At 32.9% G+C, this 17,255-nt stretch overlaps 1 protein-coding gene across 4 annotated transcripts in view; it reads left to right on the forward strand.

Moving 5' to 3' along the window:
- The window catches only part of rabgap1 (RAB GTPase activating protein 1), a 149,942-nt gene that overhangs the window by 103,683 nt on the left and 29,004 nt on the right, over positions 1 to 17,255 (forward strand). For all 4 annotated transcript variants that reach the window (XM_087270202.1, XM_087270204.1, XM_087270205.1 and 1 more), the window contains 6 exons: positions 4,085 to 4,198; positions 8,382 to 8,456; positions 9,481 to 9,606; positions 10,939 to 11,082; positions 11,183 to 11,224; positions 13,226 to 13,354. In XM_087270202.1, coding sequence (XP_087126328.1) covers positions 4,085 to 4,198; positions 8,382 to 8,456; positions 9,481 to 9,606; positions 10,939 to 11,082; positions 11,183 to 11,224; positions 13,226 to 13,354 — 630 coding nt within the window. The remainder of the gene's footprint in view (positions 1 to 4,084; positions 4,199 to 8,381; positions 8,457 to 9,480; positions 9,607 to 10,938; positions 11,083 to 11,182; positions 11,225 to 13,225; positions 13,355 to 17,255) is intronic.

Raw genomic sequence — 17,255 nt, forward strand, 5'->3', positions numbered from 1 at the left:
CATACGCTTGATGGGCTACAGTAACTATTTTTACCTTTTTGGCATTCTGTATGGGTAAATCCTGTGGTGAATTAGTATGTCTGCATATTTTTTATAATGCTAGCAGCAATTCTATTTATATTGCTGATTTAAAATGCTAAAATTATTGTTGTGATTTGTAAAAACAATGTATTTAGAAATATGTATTACAAACAGCATGTGTTTTTTTTATTTTTATTTTTTAATTTTTTTGCTTTTGAAAGTTGTCTAAGATAAACTAAGAAAAATTATTTAATGAAACATACTAACAACCGTTACTGAGTCATTCTGAATTACCAAAAAAAGCCACTTTTGGGTGGCTTGTTACATAACTGATGTAACTATTACTGCATAACATGGACAGAAATAAACTACACATCACGCTCTATAAGACTTGTTTTGAGAGCAAAATTTAACCTCTGAAGAAATGTAATTCAACATCTTTTGAGTCATCACAAGCTGGCTTTGAGGAAACTGGTACAACAATAGATCAATGGGAGAAGAAGAGGCTGGTTGAGCTGTGTTGAAAAGAAACACAAATATGGGTGTCCTTCAACAGTTTGACACCAGATTTATTATAGTAGCTATTATACATGCTTTATTACAGTAGCAATCTAGTTAAATTTTTCACATTAGTCTGTTGAAACAAATACGTATTAAAAGGCACCTATGATGAAAATTATCTTTTGTAAGCTGTTTGGACAGAGCTGTGTGAAGATATAGCGTGTCCACAGTCATATTGGAGCGATGGAAACACAATAAGTCTCTTTTTTTTAAATTTCCTGACGTTAAACTTGGTCCAAATTCCTGCAATTCAGAGGCCACCGCAATGTGACATAGGAGTGCGGTTTTCCCTGTTTACCAAATTGATTGACAGCCACATATTTACATGTCTCTATAGAAGAGCTGTGAACCTACACTAGTCTCACGGTTCGGTTCGGTTGCGATTATCATGCCATCGATTCGGTTCAATTCGATATTTCGGTGCATCACAGTGCATTGACGGTGCTTTTCATACAAAGTTTTATTTTTTCTTTACAGCAGCAGTTCTTGTATTAAAATGTATGAATATATTTATATTTATATACTATTTGTAATACAATTTTGTCATTAAATACAAATAGTCAGAAATATAAACTGTACCTTTAAACAACACGAGCATTTAGCAAATAATATAAGCAAATATAAATATCCAGCTCACTTTCTGATTCTTGTCTAGTTCTCTTACACCTCTTTAATTGGTCACACCCTCAACAAAAACCGGTTGCGATTGGCCCTTGCGCGCTGCACTCTTCACATATGAGTGATACTGATAATCGGCGGGTGGCAGCGGCGATCACAGCTGATGCGTGATAGACACGGTGGAAAAAACTCTGCAGACACGCGCTCTACACGAAGGCTACATGCATCAGAGCAATAGAGAGAGAAACTGGCTTATTTGCATTAAAGGCACAGGCAACAAAAACAGCTACAGTTTCCTAACAGCTCTAATTTCCCAGATTCAGAAAGCTATAATAAATAATCTGATGGATGTTTTGAGTTGAAACTTTACAGACACATTCTGGAGACACAAAAGACTTATCTTAAATCTTTAAAATGTGGCAAAATAGGCGCCCTTTAAAATGGAAAATGGAAAGTTTTTTGTTTATAAGTGTTGCATACAGAAGATTGTTGCCAGATCTACCCCTGTTTACACAGATCTGCAAAAACAACAATGTTGTGTTACACATACCAGGTCAGTATGGCAATGGCTCTTTTTGTAAAATACAAAAAAAAGCATACATTGTACTGTATGAACACTAAGGCCCAGTCCCAATTCTATTTTTGTACCATTACCCCTTCCACTTGGCTCTTGAAACCGAGTGTAAAGGGGAAGGGCTTAAATTCACTGCTAAGAAATGGGACAGCACTATAGCACCTGCACACATCATCATATGTCATCGCGATCTCTTGGTTCTTATGAGATTGATGATGGCGACTGCTGTAGTCATTCCAGTGATTTGTAATGTGTAATTTTTTTGGTTATTATCATCAGGAAATCACAGAATTGATATTATGTATCATAACAATCTAATGTGGCAATAAGATCGTAACTATAGTGCGCACTTACACAGTGGCCGAATTCATCTGTGTTAACACACCAAAACAACATTAACATTATAGCAGACAGTGTAAAAAGCTCATTCCCAGCCACTAGACTTTTCTGACAGGGTATTGGAGTGTCATCGAGTGTCAGAATGTTGTTGGACTGCTACACAGTAGTTATTATTATGGATTATAACGAAATTTAGCAATTTTTATTGACTGTTATACACAAACACCGTTATGAAGGTATTAAAACATGCGCTTCTTTGTTGTAAAGATTCGTAATAATGACACAAAAATACAAATTTGGGCATCTCTTTACTTCTGGGTGCAGCCAGGATGACGTTGTAGCTGGTGTATTCTGGGAAATTTTCTTACCACTTGGTTTCGAGTGTGGTCCTGAAAAATCTCAGTTTAAATGGTTATCTAGCCCTTCCCCTTATCCCTACACCTTCAAGCTAAAGAGAATTGGGACAGGGTAATGGGAAAGACTAAGGAGTAGAATTGGGATTGGGCCTAAATACAAATGCACTTATGTCACAGATTTTTCAAAAATATTTACAAATGTAATAATAGTTTTCTTCTACCACCAAAAACAATGTCTGTTTAGCTCAGGGGTGTCCAAGCTCGGCCTTGGAGGGCCGGTGTCCTGCTGAGTTTAGCTCCAACTTGCTTCAACACACCTGCTAGGATGTTTGTAGTATATCTAGTTAGAGCTTGATTGGCTGGTTCAGGTGTGTTTGATTGGGGTTGGAGCTAAACTCTCCATGACACTCTCCTGCCCTCCAGGACCGAGTTTGGTCACCCCAGGTTTAGGTTGTCTATTCAACTAAATAACTGGATTTTAATAACACTTGCGGAGTTCATGATTTAACCCTATAGACATTTAACATTTCGTTTGAAGCACATCAATTCTTCAGGCACTATTTTACTAAAATTTGATCGACTCTTTGAATTCCAAAGAAATTTAATTTGATTTACTATCTATATTTCCAAACCAATATTAGGAAATCAGGTGAAGTGTTTTAGCGAAATAGAAACATCTGCTTGATAACACTAAAGTAAAACGTTCATAATAGCTTATCTGTCTTTCATATTATTACCATTTTTCTTCCACTGGGCTATTGGGAAAACAAAAAAAAACTGTGATTTAAACTTTAAAGTGATGGTTCTTTTTTGGTTATCAATGAAGCACCTTCAAATCCATGAAATGTTTTACACCTCAGGTTTCTATATAGTTAGAAGGGGTTCTTAAAATTAATAAAATGATCTTTATTCTATAAAAAATGGTTCTTTGATTATCTTTTCCCTATAAATGTAATAGCTTTTCACTAGAAATGTCTCTTTGATGTCATCACTGTAAAAACTATATTTTACATTCTTTAAATAGGGTAGTTCACCCAAAAACTGATGATTCTGTCATCCTATACCCACCTTACAAACATCTTTAACCTCCTTTCTGTTGTTTAACATAAAATTAGATATTTTGAAGAATGTTGGAAACCGGTCACCATTGATTTACATGGTGTTTGTTTTTTCTACTGTGGATGCCAATGGTTACTGGTTTCTAACATTCTTCAGTTTTTCTTCAGAAAATAAAAAAAAACTCCTAAAGGTCAGTAAATAGTGAGTAAATATAAAATTTTGGATGATCTATCCCATAATATCCTTATCTCTCACATTATGGCATTTATTATGCCCTTTATAGTGCCCTCTAGTGGGAATGAGACATAATGCATGCCTGATACAACAACATTGACTCAACCATTGGCAAACATTTGTCACTTGATGGTCTGATGGCTCGAACAAAAGCAGATGCGGGAGTCATTATTTTTGCATTTCTATTTTGTGATGAGTGTTGCACAGAAACCACACACTTTGCCTTTAAGTCGACTTGTCTTTCAATGTAATTTTATATATTGGCATTGCAGCTGTGCCTTGTGGTGATATTTCTCCGCTTCTCTTTCTTCTCTTTTATTAGGAATCTCCACAGGACAGTGCCATCACTCGGGACATTAACCGTACGTTTCCTGCACACGACTACTTCAAAGACACAGGGGGTGATGGGCAGGACTCTCTCTATAAGATCTGTAAGGTGAGCAGATGACCTGTCTGACCGCTTCCTTGAAATTCGTCTGCTCAGCTCAGATTCTGCACTTCTGTTCGGCTACGGTTCATTTATCATCTACAGCTCTGCATAATCAGGGCTGCCATCCAGAAAAAAGTTAAATGTGCACTTTTAGACTGTTCCAGATTCTTCATAAACTTTTATTTTAGCGCTGTTGTAGATAGATAGATAGATAGATAGATAGATAGATAGATAGATAGATAGATAGATAGATAGATAGATAGATAGATAGATAGATAGATAGATAGATAGATGGATGGATGGATGGATGGATGGATGGATGGATGGATGGATGGATGGATGGATGAATAGATAGATAGATAGATTTCCACGTGCTGTTCAATAAAGAGAATATATTTTAGAATATATAAAATATATTATTATTCAGCATAAAGTGGCACGTTGGGCAAGTTAGGTTAATTAGGCAAGGCAACAGACGTTTGTTGACGTTTGTTGCCAATCAAAAAAGAAAAAAAAAAAACTACAATAATATCGACCTTAGCAGTTTTTAAATTTTTTTCTTTTTACTTTTGCTTAAATTAATAACCAAATATTTATTGCAGTCAAAGTAAAACTGAAATAATACTTTCTCCAGAAGAAAAATAAAAAAGTGAAAAAATATCCTTGCTCTGCTAAACATTACTTGCGATATATATATATATATATATATATATATATATATATATATATATATATATATATATATATATATATATATATATACAGGAGCACTTATAATTTTGTCATTGTATATCGATGGATAAATAGATAGAGAAGGACAGACAGATAGATCTATATAAAAATATATAGATGAAGACTTCAGATGCAAAAACCTCAGCGACATCTGAAACGTCCATCTTAAATGATCATCAGTAATCATTTTTAATGACAGTTGTTTTCGCTTCATTTTTTTTTTTTTTTGCATACTGTTTATGAAATCAATAAAAATTACCTAATAATTGCCATGCAAAACTAAAATGACTGAAAGTACACACAAGAGAAAAATCTGAGAAAAATTCTAATGTTCGAATAAAATTTTAAATTACACTTTTTTTTTAGAGGTTTTTGCATCTGAACTTATCAGATATAGATGGTTGGATGTAGACAAATGTATAGATGGTTGAGAGAGTTATTTGAATGATATACAGATTTATACTGTAAATAGAGGGATAATATCTAGATAAACTTATCACAATATTTTTATGGTTTTAATGCCCATAGTCAATAAATCTTTAAAAAAAGAGCATATTATGAGCAGTTGAAGTAGTATCAGCACATTTACGGTAAAAGTTTAGTAACCGAAATCACCTGTTTAACAACAACAAAAGCATCTTTCAGACTTTCTCCTAAAAATAATGAGGTCAGTGGGTTTAATATGAAGCACACAAAGGAGATTGATGGCTCGGTTTCCATTATTGGGCATCTCTTAATAATTCACCTCTCTCCGACTGGTACCGCCATCATTCATGCAGCACTATAGATTTCTCATATTGACTACACAGTATGATTCGGCTCTCTCAATCCACAGTTCACCAAGTTTATGAGCACAGCAGTTTGTGATTGTCACAATATTAGCTGATGTTTTTAGCACAGTTTTCAGAGGTATGTAGGCCAGTCTGTAAGCGTTCTGTCGATTTCTCAGGCCTCATTTGCACTTCTGCATAGGTCAGAGTGACAAGAACTGCAGCATTGGATTTGGCTTCAGTGATTTTAAACAACGCATGCGTTTCAAAACCAGTCATGACATACCAATTGATACAATTATTTAAATGTTTTTAATATCTTTCCATCCAAATATGTAAATGAGACAAATCTGAAATATTGCTTAAAATATTTGCAAGTCAAGCACCGTTTCCATCTGTTGAGTTAAAGAGAACAAACTCAACACTTTCTGATAAACTGTTGCCAAATATCAAAAAGAAATATGACATTGCCTGAGGTAAGAGAAGCCACTGTGGGCCTTGTTTACATAATAAATTGCTAAAGCCTCAAAAGATGAAGATGAAACACAATGAACATGCGGTGGCTTTTGGAGGCGTGAGACCACTCTTTGGGAGCACAGATGCTCAAAACCAAACCTTTTTAATGATGGACTTTGGGCAATTTTGGCATTTGGACATTTTTATGATAATTAATTAACTCAGTTTTTTTTAAATGACCAGAACAATATTTCAGATAATTTACAATCAGGTCGGTCTGCTGGTTTGTCCAGTAATGATCAGTTTAAAAAAAATCATGAGACTTTTTTTTTTTTGGTAAATTATTTTCAACTGTAGGTTATGCAAGTTTTTTCTTATCAAATTAAAAAAAAAGCTGGTAACACTGACTACGTTTACATGGACATTAGTAATCGAATCATTTGCCTTTATCTGAATAAGGCAATAATATGATTAAGGTGTTTATATGAGTTGCTTTTTGAATGTTTCTTTCATGATCTTGTTTTTTTATGTTTTAGCGCATAATACTATTAATGTCATTGCGTCAGCACGCTATCTTCATTTCCTCCGGAGTTTAATGTAATTTTGGGTATTTCATTTTTATTTTGTGGACTTTAACTGCAGTTTTGTACTTGACCTTTCATTTAGGAATATTTCATGTATGCCTCTCGTGACAAACGAGATACTGGATGAGAGTATGAACTGCTGGAAGAGTTTAGTTTTTACGGAATTTCAAACTGCGCTCTGAATGGGAGAAAAAAACCCACGCATTTTGCAGTGTATATGTCTGTGGTCTTTAGTGACTTGGTAGGTGCAAAGAATAGTGTCAAACAGCCGAGTGTGTGGATTATCCTGATGCAAAACACTGTGGTTTACCTGTCTGTACTGCACTTTAATAATGCGACTACAGTCTACAAACTCCATATGTCTTAATTTGATTTTTGTTTAGTTCTTTTATGACCTTAATCTAATTAAATTAATCAAAAATTGCTGTTTTCATGATAGACTCTTAATCAGAGTATTGTCTTAATCGCATTAAAATCAGATTATTGGGTTCCATGTAAACTTACTGAAGCACTGAGTTGAAGGGGTGTTCATGAGACTGTCATAAAACCTGTATTATCATGTCATGACACGTCATAAACGTAAATGAGATTTTATGCATGCTTATGACAGCTGTTAATAACTGCCATTTGCTCAGTTATGACATTTCAAAAGCAAAGATGACATTGTTTGTAATGACAACATGACATAAACCAATATATCACAACCAGTCATTCTTATGACAACTTGACATTACCAAGACAACAAAGCTTAACATGATTGTCATGAGGCATTATGATTGTGTCATAAATATTTTTCTGATCACTTTTCCAGTAGAACAAGCTTTATTTGTTTTTAAAATGTCTTATTAAAAGTGCCATTACTCATAATTTGTAACAGCGTCGTTTATATTTAATGACATTTTATATGACAAATTGAACTTTTTCCACTGTAGTTGAGGTCAAAAATATTAATAACGTGTTATAAAATTCATGACACATTTTTAATGGCTTAATTATAATCATGTTTATGACAGATTTATGACAAGTTTTTATTGTCTTGGTAATGTCAAGTTGTCATGACAAACAAACAAGGTTATGATGTATTTGTTTATATCAAGTTCTCATGGCAAACAATGTCATCTTTACATTTAAAACATTCTAATTGAGCGAATGACACTTACAGTTGTTATAAGCATGCATAAAATCTCATTCACATTCATGACATGTCATGTCATGATTATCCTACTTAGTTGTCCATGTATGTCTTTAATGTGCTTTTTTAAAATGTATGCAAATCTTGCCATTCACATTAAGCATTTTGTATGTGATATTCCAAAATATCTATAAAATAGGTGGACGGAAACAAAGCTGCTTTGTCAGATTATGCTATTTTAACCTCTAAATTACTGTTGCTGTGGACACACACATACATGAACTATACAAGGTAAAATAATTAATTTGATTCAACATCCTTTAAAAGAAAAAACTGACACTGTCTGGTGTCCCAAGATCTATTGTTTTTTTTACAAAAATCATCAGAAAAAAAGGCATTGTTCCAAATTTCATCTAATATTGTGTATTCTGAGCCTGGCAAAAGAATGCTTGTCTGTTTATTTAGAGCATATTTACCCATAATTCCTCTAATATTCTGTATCTTCTATCCTCCAGGCTTATTCTGTTTATGATGAAGAAATCGGTTACTGTCAAGGGCAGTCCTTTCTTGCTGCTGTGCTGCTATTACACGTGAGTATCAACGCAGATTAATGCAAAGTTGTTTATAAAAGCTGACATTTAATGTAATGATATACAGTGGGGGAAAAAAGTATTGAACACATCACCATTTTTCTCAGGTAATATATTTATAAAGGTGTTGCTGACTAAAAATGTTGGCTTGGATGTTATTAACAATCAATAGAAATATATATAAGCAAAGAAAACAAAACTGATTAGTTTACAAATTAAGTTATGTGCAATAAAATGAAATGACTCAGTGACAAAATATTGAAAGGCAGTGAAAGCCCAGACAGCAACTGAAATCTCGCAGTGGTTTTTCAGCAACCTTCTGCCCTTTCTCATTGTAAATTAATATTTTCTGCTTCAGTCCAACATCTGCATTATCAGGATGATAAAGATGAAACTTGGGTGGACAATTTAGTAAAACAATGATTTAAAACAAAGCCAAGGAAATTCTCATATGCTATCAGAGAAAGAATATAAAGCTGTAGAATGGCCCGGCCAATCCCCTGACTTAAATCCAATAAAAAATACAAATTAAAGATCAGATTTTATAGTTTTTTACACTGTTAAAGTCTGTGAAAAATCACACCTAAGCAACTTCATTCTCCATTTAAGAGGCATCTTTAAACTGCCATGACGAAAAAGCCTTTTATATTAAATATGTTTCAGTAGTTCAGTGCTTACTCCATGTCACATTCCAGTATTAATACTCAGAACTATTTTTTCAGATGTGTATTTTGTTTTCTTTTATTTTTATACTTATATTGTTTGAGGTTTTACCAAAATCTGGTTTGATTCCATGTCATCAGCTACTTAGAAATATTATTCTCAGGCGTGTTCAATACTTAATTTCCGCCACTGAATTTGTGTGTTGTCACTCGCACAGTATATCATGCTTGAGCTGTATGTCATTTTGTACTTTAAAAGGTGAGGCAGTGCCATCTGGTGGATGTGTGTTTTGGTATTTTGTCAACATGTTGTGGTTGTATTATCGAGCTAGGTGATGAGTTTCTGTGTTGTTCATGTGCAGATGCCAGAAGAGCAGGCGTTCAGCGTGCTGGTCAAGATCATGTTTGAATACGGTCTCAGGGAGCTCTTTAAGCAGAACTTTGAAGACCTGCACTGCAAGTTCTTCCAGCTGGAGAGACTCATGCAGGTTACAACCATTGCTGATTTGCTTATTGTGATACAAATAATGACATTATACTAAGGCAGAAATCACTGCATAGTAATATTTTGTCATCATTTGGGAAATATTTTAAAAAGACAAAACATTCAAAGGGGGTTTAATCATTTTGATTTCAACTCTATATGATGCACTAAAACTGATTTGTGATTTAACATTTGTTCTAAAAGTTTAATTAACTCATGTTTGAGAAATAGAGAACTGCAAAATATAAGTTCAGACTTATGTATTTCTGTATTTCATTTTATGAAACAGGCCCCATTCTAAGAAAAATTGCAAAATAATAAGTTCAGTAAAAAATAACAGTGAATAGTAATATATACTTGCAACTGTGGGAAAAAATATCTGATTTATACAGTTAAAGTCAGAATTATTAGCCCCGTTTTGAATTTGTTTACCTGTTTTAAATATTTCCCAAATGATGTTTAACAAAGCAAGGAAATTTTCAGTATGTCTGATAATATTTTTTTCCTTCTGGAGAAAGTCTTTGTTTGTTTTATTTCAGCTAGAATAAAAGCACTTTTTTATTTAAAAAAAATATATTAGCTCCTTTAAGCTATATATTTTTCTGATAGTCTACAGAACAAACCATTGTCATACAATAACTTGCCTAATTACCCTAACCTGCCTAGTTAACCTAATTAACCTAGTTAAGCCTTTAAATGTCACTTTAAGCTGTATAGAAGTGTCTTAAAAATATCTAGTTAAATATTATTTACTGTCATCATGGCAAAGATAAAATCAATCAGTTATTAAAAATGAGTTATTAAACCTATTATGTTTAGAAATGTGTTGAAAACATCTCTTTGTCAAACAGAAATTAGAGGGGGAAATGTAGATGTATCAGTTATGAGAAAAACTTCAGAACTAGAATTATCAGAAACAAAATGAAATATTTGCTTAGAATTGTAATAAACAAAAGTCAGAATTGTGACAATTTTTTTTCTCTATTCCATTTACATCTTGTGTTGTGAATAGTGGCTATTTTTGTGAATGCTGCTTTGTCTTGTAAATCTAAACTTTTTCTTACAATTCAGAGTTTTCAGCACTGTTACTTCATTTTTAAGCTTAGATAAACCCTAAGTAATTATTTTAATATTTATAGATTCTTAAAAAAAAAAAATCTTGAAGCACATGGACATACTGTTTATGTATTTGTTTATTAATTTGCTTTCCTGATGAGCATGACTTAAACAGAAATTAACTCTTTTTCTCACTATTTTTAACTTTTTTACCATTATATTTCAAATAGACTCACGCGGGTCCAGTACTATGAGTTTTTTCTGCCTCTCTGTATTGTAGGAATGCATTCCAGACCTGTACACACACTTCCTGAACTTGGGTTTGGAGGCGCACATGTACGCCTCCCAGTGGTTCCTCACACTCTTCACAGCCAAATTCCCTCTTTACATGGTCTTTCACATCATAGATCTTCTGCTGTGTGAGGTACATTGTCATTAACACCTGCTTTGATGAATTATAAAAATAAATTTGAACATTTTTGTTTCATAAAATTATTTTGTTTTCCTTTTTGTTTTGATTTCAGGGCATCAGTGTCATTTTTAATGTGGCTCTTTCATTATTGAAGGTAAGGAGGTGCTCATGATATCATTAACTGCAATATTTTCTCAGTTGTTTCACCATTGAACCATGAATATTCTCTACAGTCTTGTGTTATATCTTGAAAATAAACCCCTTTTTTCCACCCATGCCTCATCCAAAAAGTTACAGCTAATAAAGAGCCGGACATAAAATTGTGTTGGAGTCCCGTATAACTGATTTAAATTAATTAAAGCTCACAAAACATTTACGTTTATTGCTAGAATCATTTTGCAATGATTTCAATACAGTTCAATTAGGCCTTAAGACATGTAAACCCCTCCCTTCCACAAGACAGTTCTGCTCTTGTTGGTCAGCAAGTGTGCTTTGATTTGGTTTTTCCTTATCTATAGCTTGTCGGAAATTAAACACCTATTTCTGATTTTTTTGAAAATATAATGATTCATTAAGGCAATTTAGACCAGACTCCCTTTTTTTAAGAGACAATATGTCAGGGATAATGTACATCAAAGCTGTTGTTCTTGCAAAATAAAGCCAGACACAAAGCAGAAGCTGTTGTATAAGACTGAATTGCTTTATTCTGCCAGAATTACTGCCTAGGTGTGCATTATCTTTCTTATTACACAACTACTTGATACAAAAATAAATAATTAGAAACAAAAATTAAACAGAATTAATTAAACATTAAGCTTAGAAAATAAAATGGCTGAATTCAGCCTACACTAACTTAAATTGTATTCAGTCAGAAGATAGCACCAAACAGTCAGGAACAGCAGCTTAACAGATGAGCCAGCTCGATCTCACGAAGAAACTATTTTGTTTTTTCAAACTATTTTATGTATTGTCAGAAAATTGGCTAAATTTACACGATTTCCCTTAGAATATACTTTATATTATAAATTATTATTATATATTATATTACAGATTATAAAATAATCTGTTTTAAATCAAAACATTTCTAATGGTTCTGTTTATGTTTATTTAGTATTGTTGTGTTAGAAACACATGCATGTCCCATTGTTTTACAGCCAGCTTGAGTTATAAATAAAAAATAATTATTTAAAACACATTCAGATTAGAATATCTTAAATTAAAGTTCTTTTGTAAATCTTAAAATTCTTTTGTTTTTAATTGTAGCAATAACATGGTAGTATTAAACCTGTTTTTTAAGAAGTAGCTGATCAAATACAATACAATTGATACATTAATTATTTTTTATTATTAATTATTATGATTTTCACATTACGATTTGTATGAAAACGTACGATTTTTTAGAAGGAGGCATGCCCCCAAGCCCCACCCCTAATAGTCCTAATTTGGTGATCAACAAATCGTAAGAAAAGTATGAATAAGGTAATACAAGCAAATACTATTTAGCCACTAAATCAAAAAGTTACAAATTGCCACAAGATTGTGTTAAATAATCATATAAATAAGAGTGTATTCAGTAAAGGTCCAGATAATTCAAAGTTCCTTAATAAGCATGTGTTGAATCAGTTGTTATCTGAAAATAGCATACCTTGTGATGTCGAACTGACCAATCAAAATCCAGAATTCCAGAGATCTGTTTTTTTTAAACACTTTTTTTTTTTTGCATTTATTAAGTAGATATGACAATATTTTAGAGAGTAAGTGAAGTTGTAGAGAGCCAGGGGGTAGAGACGGGAAATGTCCTCGAGCCGGGATTCGAACTCGGGACTCCCTGAAGTGCTATTGCACCATATGTCAGAGCGCTAACCACTAGGCTATTGCACCAAACTTTTTATTAACTATTTTTTATAAGGCAGACTGATTATAATGAAAGACAGAAACATTACAATCTGCAAATACTATTTTTTTAAAAAATCCATATGATATGACCTGCTCTTAAAAATGATGTACACAACATAATTGGCAGCTACAACATAGCATGATCAGATGTTCCTCAGGGAATCTTTCATCATTACCATCACCTGTCAGGAGGCAGAGAATACTTATTTATGCCATTAATAACTAAACATCACAATTTGATCGCTCTTTCTCTCTACAGACATCTAAAGATGATCTGCTGCAGACGGATTTTGAGGGTGCACTGAAGTTTTTCCGAGTGCCTGTGCCCAAGCGCTATCGCTCTGAGGAAAATGCTAAGAAGCTCATGGAGTTAGCATGCAGTATGAAGGTAACCAAGCTGTCTGCAGGACATGTTTAGCGATGTGACCCAAATCAGATCTGTTCAACTCTCTGTGTTTTGTGTTTGATGTGATGATCATCAAATTTATTGACAGAAAGGAAAAGAGTACAATGAAAACACTTAATCATGTTATAATTGTTATTATTATTATTTATTTATTTTTTATTTTTATCAGTTGCTGTTAGTGTTCATTCATTCATTTTCCTTCGGCTTAGTCCCTTTATTTATCCGGGGTGGCCACAGCAGAATGACCACCAACTTATCCAACATATGTTTTACACAGTGGATGTCCTTCCAGCTGCAACCCATTACTGGGAAACACCCATACACACGCATTCACACACATACACTATGGACAATTTAGTTTATTCAATTCACCTGTTGGGCATGTCTTTGGACTGTGGGGGAAACCAGAGCACCCGGAGGAAACCCATGCCAACACAGGGAGAACATGCAAACTCCACACAGAAATGCCAACAGACCTTGAGACTCAAACCAGTGACCTTCTTGCTGTAAGCCGACAGTTACAGTCACCCTGTTAGTGTTTTTTTTTTTAAAAAAATTTTTTATTAGTATTATTTATAATTTTTCTGCAATCCTTATATAATGTATTCTCTTGTTCTGGGTATACATAATTCTTAGTTTATAACTTGAAAAAAATGCAATAATCATATTTATTTCAAACAAAACAATATCAAATCAACATAAATATAACCTTGATACATTTTTAGTTAAAATAGATTTATTTTATTTTCAAAAATTTTTATATTTAATGGAAAGAAAATGTGTTTTCCTTGGTTCAGTGGTTCATGCTTTGTATGTTTAACATTATTCAGTGCCAAAAGTGATTACATACACAGAAAAGACCAATTATATTTAGCAAAAATTATCATTTTATTTAGCAAAAATCTGAAAAACGACAAGCTCATGATTAAAATTGTCATTTTTTTTCAATTTTTACATTTAGTTTTTTTTAATCAGTATAAATTATTATTATTATTTTTTTAAATAAAATCAGTTCTCCTGATTGTCCAGCAGAGGACACTGCAGGAGTAAAAAAACTAAATCGCTCCTGGTTTTTTTAGTGCTTCTGTCCGAGTGTTGTTCAAATTAATTTGTTTTTAAATTGTTATTATTATTTTAGCATAAATGTAATTCAGCATAACGATGAATAGTGTAAATTGTTAGTTAAATTAAAATCAAAAGTTCAGTTAAAATTATAAATAAAAACAATAGTGAATTTGATAATGCTACTTATTACATTAACATTAATTCCTAAAACTTTTATTCGAAATTTTAAAGTAATAGATCATAGCATTATTTACTTATTCTTGAGTCCTTCCAAAACTTTAATTTTTGCTCATCTTTGAAAATACAAATTCCTTAGTTTTGTCCATCTATTGATTCATACAACCAAAACTCTAATAAATCCATTCTTATTAAGCACAACAGATATTTCAATGTAAAATAATGATATGATATACTTATCCTGTCCTGTCCATATCCCATCCGTATTAAATTTTATTATTTTTTATTTATTTTTAAAAAACTTCTTACTGACAAATGGTTTTAAATACAGTGATTTGAAATATAGTGGTACATATTTAAATAGTACTTTGGGTAAGCCTTTATCAATAATGAATATATAGACTTATCACACAACACATGAACATGAGCTCAATCATTTTTGGTGATGCCATACATATAAACCAATTCTAGCAACATTTCAGCTGATTGTGCAACATCTCTATCTCTATTAGAGGCGGCAATGTCAGTTTCTTTAAAAAAAAACACTATAGTATTTACTATGAGTTACTATAATATGGTTTCACATGGGTGCCTAGCGAATGAAAATAGATCTGGTAGCAGATATCATAGTCACTGTTACTTTTTATTTTGCAATTTTTTAATTAACATTTATTATTATTTATTTGTTTAGGATATACATTTTCAGATTCTGATTTCAATGCCCAATTATTAAGTTTTTAAAATGACTATAATTAAATGAAATTTTTCTAAGAATAAAACATTGTTTTCTTTGAAGAGTGTACTTGCGTTGCAATGCCATTACAGTTTCAGTTTCCTTTATTTATGTCATTCAAATCATCACAATAGAATTGTAATGCAGAACGAAATTACGTTCAACAGACCCAACAAGAACATAAAAAACATCACTATAAAAACACTATAAAATCCTAACATGATAAATAAGCTTTTATAATTCCATAAAAATATAAAAAATATAATTATATAAGATATCACCCATTTTTAAAAAATCTCTGAAGAGAATAACTCAATACTTAAATACCTATTTCACCATTTGTTGTAATATTAACAATTTATGCTAGTTTAACAAATTTATTTATTTTTAACACTAGCTATCAACAATGTTTAAGAAATGGTATTATTCAAAAGTCTTATAATGACAGGATAAAAACTATCTCGAAACCGCACTGATTTGCTCCTCAGACTTCTGTAACGCCTGCCTGATGGCATGAGTGAGAGCAGGCTATGGCCAGGGTGGGTTGGATCCCCTAAAATGTTATTTGCCCTGACAGACAACGTCGTTGATAATTACATTGTCATTCTGGCATTTTATAATGACTGGCATAAACTGGTCTTAAAACGACAATAATATTGTTGATTGCAATATATTTTGGTGCAATATATATATTTTACTGTGACCCTTAAATATTATTTTATTGCGTCACAAGTTAAAAATTTTGCCTCAAAACCCTTTTATATAACACACTGATCTGCATATTTTAATTCAGTCTAATTTATTTATTTATTTATTTACTTATTTTTTAATTACCACTATTTCTGTCTGTCTGCATGTGTACTTAAAGTATGTTTGTTTTCTCCTTTGGTTCCTCATTTCCATCAAAACAAGATTGCTCATGTTTTTTTTGCATCTCAGTCCTTTAACCCAAATACAAACCAGCATTTACTTCTCTTCCTCCAAGTCTCAACATCCCAACCCAACACTAAAAGCTTACTTTCACTGCTGTGTTTGTGTGCTATTTCAAAACGAGGGGCCCAGCGTTCAAAAATCTGATGCCTAAAACGGCCCCTTCCTCGGTTTCACTGTCACCACACACCGCAGTTTAACACCCTTCACGATCAAAAGAGCTTTTACACACACAGACACACTTCATTTCCCTACAGCCAAGTCTAATTGTTCCCAAGAGTGTCGCCAAAAACACGCTGACTGATGAAGCCCTCGTGACATGGAGGGCTTTTATATGGATCTCATTTCATCTGTGGAAGCATTACGGATTAAATATGGAACAGACCCGGTTCTGTGTCCTACAGCTAGTCTAAATAGAGCTCATTTACAAACACGCACGTACCTGCGGCTCTCGGCGTTCTGTTGAAAAATGGCTGGTTCTCTGAGCACAAAACACACTCAGTCTCTCAGAAATTGGGTCATTGCATGAAAATAGGGTAGTCTTGGGCTGCAGGTGGATAAATGTGGCACGGCTCGTGTGTTTGTGTCCAGCTCGCAGGTAGAGCATGAACAGAAATCCTTTTAAATGCATTAGTCTGGTAACATTTTAAATGAGTGGGTTTGTTTGAGTCACAGCTTTATTTGGGTTGGCGGTGAGTCTGGCTAGTTTTAAAGTCAGAAAGGCTTAGCTGTAATTTATTCAAGTTGACTATCAACAAGTCTGGTGCACTTCAGGGCAGAGTCTGGGGAAGAGCTGATATGTATTGGATGCAGTGTTGAGTGTAATTAGTTACAAAGTAACTAGCTAAATATATATATATATATATAATCCGAAAAGTATTTATAGCCTTCACTTTTTCCTATTAAAAAAACAAAACAAAAGCAGCTTTATTGGAATTTTTTTTCCTTCGGAAGATTCAGTTGATTGGACATTTGAAA

This window comes from Danio rerio, chromosome 10, assembly GCF_052040795.2.
Source record: "Danio rerio strain M-AB ecotype USA chromosome 10, GRCz13ab, whole genome shotgun sequence".
NCBI lineage: Eukaryota > Metazoa > Chordata > Actinopteri > Cypriniformes > Danionidae > Danio > Danio rerio.